At 45.2% G+C, this 13,201-nt stretch overlaps 1 protein-coding gene across 1 annotated transcript in view; it reads left to right on the plus strand.

Moving 5' to 3' along the window:
- Positions 1-13,201, plus strand: part of IGF2R (insulin like growth factor 2 receptor) — a 65,468-nt gene that overhangs the window by 50,109 nt on the left and 2,158 nt on the right. The window contains exons 38-47 of the mRNA XM_083496332.1: positions 300-507; positions 1,687-1,833; positions 3,249-3,483; positions 4,344-4,480; positions 6,971-7,088; positions 9,608-9,754; positions 10,139-10,323; positions 10,603-10,789; positions 11,376-11,528; positions 12,425-12,494. Of these exons, the coding sequence (XP_083352458.1) occupies positions 300-507; positions 1,687-1,833; positions 3,249-3,483; positions 4,344-4,480; positions 6,971-7,088; positions 9,608-9,754; positions 10,139-10,323; positions 10,603-10,789; positions 11,376-11,528; positions 12,425-12,494 (1,587 nt within the window). The remainder of the gene's footprint in view (positions 1-299; positions 508-1,686; positions 1,834-3,248; positions 3,484-4,343; positions 4,481-6,970; positions 7,089-9,607; positions 9,755-10,138; positions 10,324-10,602; positions 10,790-11,375; positions 11,529-12,424; positions 12,495-13,201) is intronic.

Raw genomic sequence — 13,201 nt, forward strand, 5'->3', positions numbered from 1 at the left:
TGGCTAGGTGGACCTGTTGTTCTGATTCTGCAGGGCTCTTATGCTCTTGAAGTTTTACTGCTTGTTGAAATTGAGACCACCATCTGTTTGCAAGCAGCAGCCAAAGTAAACATTTCCCATGGCAGCCTTCACGGTGCTCCTCCTTGTTTTCTCTCTTAAGCAACTAGACAAACTAAGATGACAGTAACACTGTGCTCTGTTTCTGCTCCCAGTCTTCTGGACGTCAGCATATTGGAGACATGTTTAACATTTTTCATTTACTCTTATTTGCACTTTAACAATGGTGTTTGCCCATACAGATCTCTGCTGGGTCCAAGAATTACCACCTAGGGGTGTGTTCTGGTGCTGCTGGTGTGCCCCAAGGAAAGTGCAAAGATGCAGCAGTGTGCCTGGTCTCGGGCAACAGTGCCGTCTCCTTTGGCAACAGAAATGAAAGGAAAATGGACTACCGGCATCAAGATGAAGCTGTCATTTTGCAGTATACAGGTGGTGATGAGTGCCCTCCAGGTAAGGCCTTCTAAACTAGCAAGAGTCTTTACTTTTGAGAAGGCTTTTAAGCCCACACCCATGTGGTAGTTAGACTTGACCAGCTTCTAAGCCAAAGGGTAACTCAAAGCAACATTATTTCCGTAGCTCATTCTCCCTTGCAGCAGCTCTCTGCAAGAAGGAGGTTCTCATTTTTGAGTGAGAGGTAACTTAGCCGAGGCTAAGCAGACTATAGTAGCCCTGGGTACTTTCCCATGGGAAATTTTGAAATGGAGCTTCTGCAAAGCGCAAAGTTGTGACCCTCCTGGGACAGCTTCCTGTTTCTTGTCTGATTTGTATCAATGCCAAGACAAGGAAGGTGGGCAAAACCCACCAGATCTGCATATCTTTCTAAGGCTGAAACTCTATTTGTGCCTGCTTGTTGTAGTCTTGAACCTCATATTTCTGGCAAATTCAAAATCATGTATAATAATAATAATAATTTATACCCCACCCATCTGACTGGGTTTCCCCAGCCACTCTGGGCGTCTCCCAACAGAATATTAAAACACGATAAAACATCAAACATTAAAAACTTCCCTAAACAGGGCTGCCTTCAGATGTCTTCTAAAAGTCAGATAGTTGTTTATTTCCTTGACATCTAATGAGAGGGCGTTCCACAGGGCGGGTGCCACTACCGAGAAGGCCCTCTGCCTGGTTCCCTGTAACTTGGCTTCTTGCAGTGAGGGAACCGCCAGAAGGCCCTTGGAGCTGGACCTCAGTGTCTGGGCTGAACAATGAGTGGTGATTGTTCCTTCCTCCATATGTGTGGATTAAACACGCACAGTTTATATTGGGAAAAATAATAATTGAAAGGAATTAGCATGACAGCTCTAAAATAATTGCAGTTTTGTCACAGTTAACAGCAGTCTCCCCCACGAAGTTATCAGTCACAATTGCATAACTAGTCATTGTGGATCACTCGGTTATCTGGTAAAGTTAATACCTGGGAGCAGATCCATTGAAATGAATGGACTTGTGTTTATCTTGCCAGTCAATGTCAGTGGGTCTACTCTGAGTAGCTAATATGGGATTCAAGCCATTGCCTTCAATTACGAGTGGCAGTGGCTACCAGTGTGCTTGTCTGCAGGAATTGCCTGCTTATGAAAGGTGCAGCCTGTGGCTCTCTCTCTGTGTATTGATATTTCCTTTCACTTGCAGTGACTGATCTGGACGAGCTTTGTGTCTTCCCTCTCCAATACAATGGTAAAACGTACGACACATGCGTTCAGGAGGGACGAGAGCGGCCATGGTGTGCCACTACAAATAACTTTCAAAGAGACAAAAAATGGGGTTTCTGTGTCAACGGTAAGCAAGCGTTGGAAAAATGCTCCTGCAGTTTGGGGCAGGTTCAGATGGAACAAGTTGGTAGCCAGGGGTAGAGCAGCAACCACAGGAAAGAAAAGCAACAAACACTGTGGTCTGCAGCCTGCACAGTACTTCTGCACACATTTTAGAAACTCTGCAAACAACCAGATGTTTTGCTCTGAGTTAGGGTGAATGCTGATAGTGAATATTTCTGTTAACCCATGGCCCTCTCCCAATCGACACCAGGAGTCATGAGTCATTTGCATAGAGCATTAGATTAGCCTATTGATGAATGACCAACTTGATTTTGAGTTGGAAAAGATATGCAGTGCTCATGCAATTTGCCCATGTGCAAGACAAGATGCGCAGTAAAGGTTGTCATAGAACAGGTCATCAGAGTTAGCACCTTTGTGTAGTGTCAGGGATGGACAGTAACAAATAGTGTGTGTTCCTCCCCGTAATCGTTTGTTTCAGGATGTACTGAAACATTTTTTGGAAATTTTATTCATCTATTTATTTCTATTAAATTTCTATCCCACCTTTCTTCCAAGGAGCTCAAGGTGACAAAAAGTTCTCCCCTCCCCTCCTCCTCTTATCCTGTCAATAACTCTATGTGGTAGAGGTTAGGCTTAGAGATGGGGACTGGCCCAAGGTCACAGTTTCATGGCTGAGGGGTATTTGAACCCTGGCCTGTCCGGATGCTAGTCCAGCACTCTTTAACAACTACACCACACTGGTGCTCAAATTTTAATATGAGGCTGTAATCCAAAGCTTGCATGTTAACACCGCCAAAATCAGAAGGATTTACCTTGGAGAAGATGCATTTAGAATGAGAATATTAAAGTGAAATATACAATTTTTCTTTCAGAAAGATAGCATGTAGATCAAACAAAATTCACGATGCTGCTTTTGTGTTTCCCTCTCTGGTATCGCTAATGGTTGTCCTAGATTTCTTAATTCCACCACCCTCTTGCAGAGCGTCAGTGTTCAGCACTCAAGCATTAATTTAGCCTAGCTTGCTTCCATTCTTACAGACCTGTAAATCACCTGTGATGAGTTTTATTTCCAGGTATCTGGGCAGGAAAGCTGTTGGCAATGGGGAGAATTAGTCTCCTCTCCAGCCACTAGAGTGCTACAAATGATCCCTCTTTGTGAACTAACAACTTTTGTAGGCTTACTTAGGGTTGCCATGTTTTAGTTTTGGCCAAAGTTGTCAAGCTTTTTAAGGTTGTTTTTTGTTTTGTTTTTTTTGCAAAACCTGGAGTATAATGGTGCCAGCTATGCTCCCTGTGCTTGCAAATATTTCTCAAGTGCTACATGGTTGCAACCCGTGTACTGTGGTGGGACGGTGGTCAGAATTTGGGTGTGGATTTACAATTGCTTATGCTGGTGAAACCTTTGCTTGTGTCTTGCAGGAAATGGCCGCCGGGAATCAACTATTATTTTCAAGTGTGATGACAACGCTGATGATGGGAGCCCTCAACTACTGAGTGAGACAAATGGCTGCGCAGTGACATTTGAATGGAAGACGCAAGTTGTGTGTCCGCCCAGGAAAATGGAGTGCAAGTTTATTCAGAAGCACAAAACTTACGATTTGAGAGTGCTTTCCTCCCTCACAGGATCTTGGATCTTTGCTGACAAGACCAGCTCGTGAGTCTCTTTTACAGTTCTAATGGAAACCATATTCCTAGTACATTTTTATTTGAAGGCTAGGACAGCCACCTTACAAATGTTGGTGTTAACTTTTGAAGACAAGAGGCTGCCAGTGTCACACAGAAACAGTTGGGACTGTCCTTAACTGGTTTTGCACTCTTGTGTCTTTTGATCTCATTTCTTTGAGAGTGCATGAGGAGTTTGTATCTTAAGGTAACAATGGGAAGGTATACCAGTAGAAAAGAGGTGCGGTGTTGCTACTTGGCAGTGCCCACTGTCACTGGAATACTGGGCTTACTATGATTCCAGAAGCTGCCAAACAGGAAAAGGTTCAGGACAGAACTGTTGAGGTTTATAGAAGACTTAAAAGGTAACTAGTACAAGGGGAATGGAAAGGCTTGGTCCACTTAACGTAGAAGAAGAGATGAAGACATGAGATGGCGGTAGTCCCCAAATGATTAAAAGAGAAACGGAGAACACTACTGTGACACGCAATACCAAAATTGTAGAAGATACTAGCAAATAGACCAATTACCGTATTTTCCCATGTATAAGACTAGATTTTTTCCCTAAAAAATAATGTCAAAAATTAGGGGGCGTCTTATACTCTGGGCCACCCCACCCCCATTTTCTTAAATCTGAGTCCCCCAAAATAGGGGTCATCTTATACATGGGGGCACCTTATAGACGGAAAAATACAGTAATTCAGTTTACGCAATTTATGCAGGTTGCCGCATTCAGTTTTTCTTGGTGCAGAATTTAAATGTTTTAGCCTAAAGTACACATAGCTGTGGTAAATATGCAGTCATATACTAGGCTGATCTATTACTTGTTTTCTTTTCCTCCTCCGTTTAAAGTTACTACATGAATCTCTGTCAAAGAGTCCACGAAGGACCCACAGGTTGCCCAGAACGAGCAAGTGTTTGCCGGAGAAGTCAGAACGGGGCTGTACAGGTTCTGGGATTAGTACATACTCAGAAACTAAATGTAACAGGTATGTACCTAAATACAGTGCATGTTTGTTTTTAAAAAAAGGGCAACTGAAGTAAATATTTTAATGGAAAATGTGTCTATTTACATTTATTACCGTATTTTTCGCACTATAGGACGCACTTTTTCCCCTCCAAAAATGAAGGGGAAATGTGTGTGCGTCCTATGGTGCGAATGCAGGCTTTTGCTGAAGCCTGGAGAGCGAGAGGGGTCCCTGCGCACCGACCCCTCTCGCTCTCCAGGCTTCAGGAAGCTATCCCAAGTCTTGCAAGCCCGGCGGGATGACCCGCGGGCTCGCAAGGCTTGCGGGCAGCAGCCTGCACCCAAAAGCTGGGGACAGCGGGGAGGCGCAGAGCCGCCACCCCGCTATTCCCCGACCTGATCTGGAGGCCTGCTTCTCCCCCCCACCATCCCCACAACCTCCAGATCAGGTCGGGGAAAAGCGGGATGGCGGCGCTCCGCCATCCCGCTATTCCCCGACCTGATCTGGAGGCTGGGGGAGGGAGAAGCAAGCCTGCTTCTCCCCCCCACCATCCCCACAACCTCCAGATCAGGTCGGGGAAAAGCGGGATGGCGGCGCTCCGCCATCCAGCTATTCCCCGACCTGATCTGGAGGCTGGGGGAGGGAGAAGCAAGCCTGCTTCTCCCCCCCACCATCCCCACAACCTCCAGATCAGGTCGGGGAAAAGCGGGATGGCGGCGCTCCGCCATCCCGCTATTCCCCGACCTGATCTGGAGGCTGGGGGAGGGAGAAGCAAGCCTGCTTCTCCCCCCCCCCACCATCCCCACAACCTCCAGATCAGGTCGGGGAAAAGCGGGATGGCGGCGCTCCGCCATCCCGCTATTCCCCGACCTGATCTGGAGGCTGGGGGAGGGAGAAGCAAGCCTGCTTCTCCCCCCCACCATCCCCACAACCTCCAGATCAGGTCGGGGAAAAGCGGGATGGCGGCGCTCCGCCATCCAGCTATTCCCCGACCTGATCTGGAGGCTGGGGGAGGGAGAAGCAAGCCTGCTTCTCCCCCCCCACCATCCCCACAACCTCCAGATCAGGTCGGGGAAAAGCGGGATGGCGGCGCTCCGCCATCCCGCTATTCCCCGACCTGATCTGGAGGCTGGGGGAGGGAGAAGCAAGCCTGCTTCTCCCCCCCACCATCCCCACAACCTCCAGATCAGGTCGGGGAAAAGCGGGATGGCGGCGCTCCGCCATCCCGCTATTCCCCGACCTGATCTGGAGGCTGGGGGGGGGAGCCTCCAGGCTTCAGGAGAGCCCCACCGCCAGCCCCACAAGCTCGGGGGACAGCGGGAGAGGCGCAGCGCGCCCTTCCCGCTGTCCCCCGACTTGTCTAGAAGGCTGGCGGGGGGAGAAGCCTGCTCCTCCCCGTCGCCAGCCCCGCAAACTCGGGGGACAGCGGGAGAGGCGCAGCGCGCCTTTGCCGCTGTCCCCCGACTTGTCTAGAAGGCTGGCGGGGGGAGAAGCCTCCTCCTCCCCGTCGCCAGCCCCGCAAACTCGGGGGACAGCGGGAGAGGCGCAGCGCGCCTTTGCCGCTGTCCCCCGACTTGTCTAGAAGGCTGGCGGGGGAAGAAGCCTGCTCCTCCCCGTCGCCAGCCCTGCAAACTCGGGGGACAGCGGGAGAGGCGCAGCGCGCCTTCCCGCTGTCTCCCGACATGGTTTGGAGGCTGGCGGAAGGCTTCCTCCTCCCCCAGCCCCGCAAGTTCCCAGAGCGATGCCAAAGCTGCGCGCAGCTTCGGCATGGCTCTGGGTCCCGTTCTGGGGGAGGGGGAAGCTCGGGCTTCCCCGCCCCAGCCCCGCGCCTGGCGGGGGGGGGGATAAATTTTTTTTGCCTTTATTTCCCCCCCCAAATCTAGGTGCGTCCTATGGACCGGTGCGTCCAATAGTCCGAAAAATACGGTACTCTAAACTGCTGAAATCTATATTATACTTAGTTTTCTATTTCTTCTCATCAGGGTCGCTTAAGCTAGGCTTTTTATTGAGGCATAGACAAATCTTAACATTTAATACCCAACATTCATTGGTGTAATCCAGCCCCTATATAAATTACTAGATAGTCTGCTGTAAAGCCTCAACAGGCTGTGGATTCTCCCTGCTGTTCAGTACACTGGCCTGTGCAGAAGTGCCATCAATACTTGGTAAAACCTTCCCCAAAGGACAAACACTCCTTAAACAATTGGCCCTTACCTTTTATGAAAGAGCTGCACTTAATCTTTGAAAACTAAATTCACAAACATTCTGATATATTTTGGGCCATTTGACCTACCCCTAAAATCTTGAGCTCTTCCGTTACAAGAACCAATAATTACATTGAAAGAAATGTCACTAATGTAAGGTCAAGATGGGGTGGGGGTGGCTGGCTGGCATGATTTTAAAATATTAGTTCATTTCTGGTTGCAAAGCATTCCTTGTGTTTTTGTGTTGCTTCCAAAAAACACTGTATCTTGCCTTTTAATTAACAAGAATGTGATGTTTCTGTTTCAGATGATAGAATCCTTGTCAGTTACTCCAACGGCCACGAGTGTCCACAGAGGAACAAAAAAGCAACCACCGTGATAGAACTGAAATGTGGAAAAACAGTTGGCATGCCAAGGTTTAATAGGTAAAGTGTAAAGAGTAACTGGCTGCTGTAGTGCAGTTGAGGGCCTCTTGAATGTTACTGTGATTAATGGGTACACCTCAGATATGTTGGTAGTGCCTGCAGTGTCCCTTGAATTGACAGGGAGGGGAGAGAGAATTGCCACCTTTTCCCACCACACATTCATAAGATTGGGATCCAAGGCTATTTGGCACTGTGACCACATCCTCACTGTTATTCTGCTTCAACAGGCATAGCTTATCCTCAGAGAATCCTCAGAAATGCAGTTTGCTAAAGATGCAGAGAGTTGTTAGACGGCCCCTATTCCTCTCACAGACCTGCAGTTCCCAGTGTAGCTTATCAGTCGCTCTTCCCTAGGAGCTCTGGGAACTGTGAGGAGAAGATGGGGGTCTCCTAACAGCTCTCAGCACCCTTGGCAAAATCCAGTCCCCAGGATTTTGGGGGCGGAGGCCGTGAATGTTAAAGCGGCCTGTCTTAAAGGACTTGCAACTGGGTGGAGTTTCTGACCTTGGTATTTTCAGAGTGACCAGTAGCCTTAGCTGCAAGTTTTGCCACAAAACAGCATAAACGGAATAATATTTGTGCTTTTGGCATGAATAGAAGTTGAATTTGGTTGACCTGTAACAACCTGAGGAAGAAAGAAATGAAGCAGTATTTAGATACATAAATCCTGCAATGTTTGAATTACAGCATATTATCACTTAATCAGCTCATTCTGCATTACATCCATCCCCTTTTCCTTTGTTCAAACACAACAGTGTCCCACAGGCATGAGTTGAAGTAAAAATGTAACTAAGTAACAGTGCCATCTTTATGTTGGCTCAAGAGTCTTCTCCGGGCCTTGATATGTGGCACATTCTGTGTCTCTACATGGATTAGCGGGTGGTTCCTCTCCAAGTGTTAGTTTTTCTCCATTGAGTTCAGCCCTCTCCCACGCATCTTCCTTGGCGTACTTGGCAAGGCCTCTCTCTCACAATCACACTCTGCTCTGCCAGGGCTAAGAAACAGAGGCAGTTCTTGTTTACTTTTCCTGAGTCATTTTCTTCTTATTGAGGGTCCTGACACAAGCTAAAACTTGCCCCTTGGGCTCAGCAGACAGTTACTGCCTCAGGTTGTCTGTTAGCAACTTGGTGGGGATGGAATTTTAATTGTATAAGCAACACCACCAACCACTAGGAGGTGCTGTTCCATCTCATTAGTGCTTACCTAAGGCTCCATGTTTTCCTTGTTCTGTCTTGTCTGTCACGTGGTCTTGGAAATGTTCCTATAAAGAGTAGTTCTTTATTGGAGACTACTGCTGCCAGTTTTACTGCCAGAACTCTAATAAAGCCTTCAGGCAAGAGGGAGTTGGGAACCTGCTTTAAGCAGCTCCCCATCAGCATTATTTAGATTTATGCACTCCTGGTGTCTGTGAGATTTCCTGTATATCTTTACAAACTTCTTTCTGCAGTGCTGAGTGTCAGAAGCATTGTTCTTACTTGAATCTTGGGATACTATTATGCAATTTGGCCCCGCTGAATAGCTGAGGGCTGTAGAATGCATACATAAATATGACATGCCACTTATATTTCCAGATCCTCTTCGGAGCCTCCTTTTGCAAAGCTATTTCTCTTTTCTATCCCAGTTCTCTCTCTTGTTTTATTTCTAAAAGACAGTGTACATGCAACTGCATTCGCTCCCAGTCTTGATGCTGGTAATCTCTTTTTGTTCCTTCCTGGTCAAGTGTAATTTTATTCAACTCTGTGGTGTTGATGGTCTTAAAATGTGTGCGTTCTGTGTTTCAAACTGGAAGATGTTTCTATGGGACACTGGCACTAGACTGAGGTGCAGCAGTTTTGTTCTTTTGTCGATAACCAGGTTTTTCTGGAAGAGTGTATGATGTCCATGCAGGGATTGTGGTAGGGAGGAACGGTGTCATGAGTTGCTGTCTACTGAAGAGAGTTATTATCAAGTGAGCAGCTGCTGGAGGACAGTGGTTCTCATACTTCTTGTGTGGATAGCTTAATTCCTGGGTCTCCTGGTGGGCTGCTTACCTATTTCCCTTTCACTTACATTATCAGAACCAATTCCATGTTACAAAAATCACAGGCCTTAGGCTGCTAAGAAGGGCCAGTTTAACTGGTGATTTTCTAGGGGGAAATTAGAGCACACCAGTGCTTATTAAGATAATCACAGACTCAGAGCTAGAGCCTTGTCAGCCTGAATGATAATCTGGTGCTGATCAAAATGGCCTCACTGTCGATCAGAGCAATTAAATCAAGTTTAGAGCCTAGAACAGGTATTTCCAGCTGTTCCACAACTTGCTTGTGGGCCACAGATTACTCTTTTAGATATTCTGCTAAAGTGCTAAAGGGAGCATTTATAAACTTGAAATGAAACACTTGAATGTAGACAGTCACAGATATGCAGCAAATAACAAATAAGTCTTAGCTGTTCCCTCTGCATCACGTGGCCTCTACCATCATGTCATTTATGCTTATTGCTGGTAAACCTTTTCCTTGCTTCTCAATATTTCCTGTTAGGATTGATGAAGAAAACTGTGCCTACTACATCACATGGGAAACTCGGGCTGCTTGCGCTGTGAAACCCCAGGAAGTAACAATGAAGAATGGCACAATCATAAATCCAGTGACAGGGAAGAATTTCAGTCTAGGCAATATATATTACAAGTAAGTATACTCTCCTGATGTAAAAGAAGTGGTAGAAAAGGCAGGGGTACAAAAATTCCAGCCACTCAGTTGCTGCTTCAGACGTTCTTGGAGGCGACCAAATAAGATTAGTGCATATTGTAGAGTAGTATCAAGTAACAACACAAGATAACACAATATACTTGGAAGAATAGCCTACTTGGAAGAGTCACGATAAGCTGGAGATGTGCTGTGCTGGTCTCCTTATTAAATGGAACTGAACTTGAAATATGAACTTGGATTAACAATCAAGTGAGAAGAGGTGCTTAAGCTGACTAATGCATACTGAATATTTTGTTTGTTTGTTAACTCTGATTATATTTGTTCTCTGTGTCTTTTAAAAACCATGAATCTACTCTGTTTCAGATTATACAATGCTTCCGGTGATATAAGAGCAAATGGTGACACCTACATTTATGAAATTCAGCTTTCTGCCATCACTGGTTCAAAGCACCATGAATGCTCTGGAGCCAACATATGTCAAGTTAAAACATCAGATACCCATTTTAGGAAAATTGGATCTTCTAACAAGGCTAAATATCATGTTCAGGGCAAGTACCTATTGCTTCTAATATTAACTTACTGGGTTACAGCAAACATGCTTAGCAATATGTCTTGGTAATGCAACATCTGTTGAGAAAAATTGATTAAGAACTGGAAAGCATAGATCAAACATTAGTTTAGCCCAATGAACTCCTTTATTTTTTCCCCCCTAATCCAAATAGCTGCAACAAATCTTAACACTGTCCTCTCTTTAAGGGGTCTAGAATATGAATAGGTAAATTGTAATTTCTTAGGAACTTTGAATCTTTCCTCTCTCTTTTTTGTAGATGGTGATTTGGATGTCGTGTTCTCCTCAGAGTCCCAATGTGGGAGAGACAAAACCAAATTTGCATCTTCAACCATTTTCTTCCACTGCAGCCAGCAGGCCAAGGAAGGCATCCCCCGATTCCTTCATGAGTCGTCAGATTGCCAGTACTTGTTTACCTGGTACACCTCGGCAGTCTGTCCCTTGGTGTAAGTGAGAACACCGAAACCTGTCACTGTTTACCCTATGGGATAACATAGAGGGGTTGTACATTACTAAAAGCCATGTTGGAATCTTGTGTAACACCTAATAACCACACAGAGTGGCAGCCATAGTAATTCTGCAGTCATAGTTATGTGGGTTAGATAGCACCTACCTTTTTTAAAGGGGTGTCGTGATTGGCAAATGGATCCCACGTAAAGACAAATCTTGAGTCTCCCTAGTGTGTGTATATTAAAAACAGATTTAGAATCCACTGATTAAACTGCTTATTCTGGATGCCTCTAGCTTTTCCTAATATAACAGCTTATTTTTTTAAAATTTAAGGCATTTGTGTACTGCTATTTATAAACATTCCAGGGTGGTACGCAATACTAATGAAATCTAAAACAATAAAAGACTGAAACTCAATAAAGTAATAAAATAAAAATAAAACTAGTAAGCCTTGAAGTTCTTTAAAAATCACAGGCAGAATCCTGAATTGGGTTTGAAAGCAAAAAGAACACTCGTGTAAGAAGATAACCTTTTGGATACAGGCCCCTCCCTCTCAATACTGTTTCTTTTTATTGCCTTCAGAAGCTCCGAGCCAACAAACAACGAAACATTTGTAGAAGAAATTTATAAAGGCCTTTCAGGAAGAAGCCAAGCGGTTGGTGCCATACTGAGTTTGCTCCTTGTGGTCCTTACAGCATGCCTAGTTATCCTGTTACTTCATAAAAAGGAAAGACGGTAAGGAGGGATGGATTGGGGTTCCAGTTCTGCAATAACTTCCTGGTCCTCACCCCCATGCAATTTTTTTGTGAGTGCCATGCATTCAGAACAACGGATTCAGTCTTTGCAAATCCACCCAGGGGCTATGTTGATCACTTCTAGTCCATTGGCAGCACACAACCAGCAACAGTAGCACCAAGCTGCAGGTTTGATCCTCATAAGGGACAGCTGCCTATTCCTGCATTGCAGGTGGTTGGACTAGATGACCCTCAGGCTTCCTTCCAACTCTGATTCTATGATCTCCGCTTTGGGATACTTCAACTCTCCTTAGGGAACCTTGTGTCCAGAAGCACCCATGGTTACATGCTTCATTGCTGAAACTCCTAAGCACTAGTACAATGGTCATTCTCCCATTCCTGCCTTCATGCTTTCTGCTGTGACCAATCCACTCCCTCCCTCCCCCCTTCATCAAGTCGCCTTCCTCTATTCCCCAAGTTGCTCCTCAAAATTGACTTTTTCAGCAGACCGCCAGGCTTCTCTTCCTCTCACCTGCCAACATCCTGTTAAATCCTTTAACAACTGAAGAGGGATGGTGTGCAGGGGAAGTATGCAAGGGGAAGTATGAAAGGGTTAGTGGGTGCTCTTGCTCTGAGCAAGCTCCTTCTAGTGCACCCTTCCACATAAAATATTGCATAGGGAACCTATGGCCCTCCAGATGTTGCTGGACCTGTTGGCCTTGCTGGCTGGGTTTGATCCAAGTCCAAAAATGGCTGGAAGGCCACAGATTCCCCATCCCTTCTGTAGAAGCTGAGGTAGGGTTAAGCCATTAGTTAATAATAGAGGTGAATGAAGTAGTGAATTTGTAAGTGGCATTTTACTCAAAGTATGTAACGCTAATGTTTGCTATTTTGTAGAGAGACCATGAAGCAAAAGATAGCCAACTGCTGTCGGAGAACATCTAATGTTTCCTATAAGTATACAAAGGTAATTGTTTCTCTGTGTGACTCAGAGGGTTTGCTCCATTTGACTATGAATTGTATGCATAGTTGCAAACTCTGCTTAAAATCATACTTGTTTCATGTAATCAGAGGCGGCTTGTGATATAATATAAAGTAGATTTACTTAGCAATTGAAGTCCTATAGAATCTCTTTTTTTAAAAAAAACAAAACTTGATTATTCATAACTTTCAGTTGTTGAGAGTTAGGGTTATCCCCTCCTGTCCTATTCCAGTTTTTGAAGAATCCTATGAAAGAATTTCCATATGTCCAGGCTTCATATCTGATTGGTGTGGGGAATACTTAGAACATTGGGCTTTCTAATATAGCTGTGTTAAGGGATTTAAGCCAAATCTCTGAGAATTGAACTTATTTTTCAAGCTAAGTGCAGAAGCTTGAGAGCAAGAAAAAAGCATATTGATACAATGAATAGCTCCAGCTCCTTTTGGTGTACATAGATTTCCTAAATGATTTCCCATTCCCAATAAGAACTTTAGATGACGTAGTTAATAGAAATCCATACGGGGCCTGGGGTGGAGGTGAGGGTGCACTTTGTGGCCAAGAAATAACACCAGGTTAAGTTTGTAGTAATTCCTTAAAAATTGTTGAATAGGAATTGTTTCAGCTATACTTTTATATGTATGTAAGAAGAAATTTGCAGATTGGAAAAGTAAAATGAAATAGTTGGTCATAAG

The sequence above is a fragment of the Podarcis liolepis genome, assembly GCF_965112155.1.
Source record: "Podarcis liolepis genome assembly, chromosome: 3".
In the NCBI taxonomy this organism is placed as follows: Eukaryota; Metazoa; Chordata; class Lepidosauria; order Squamata; family Lacertidae; genus Podarcis; species Podarcis liolepis.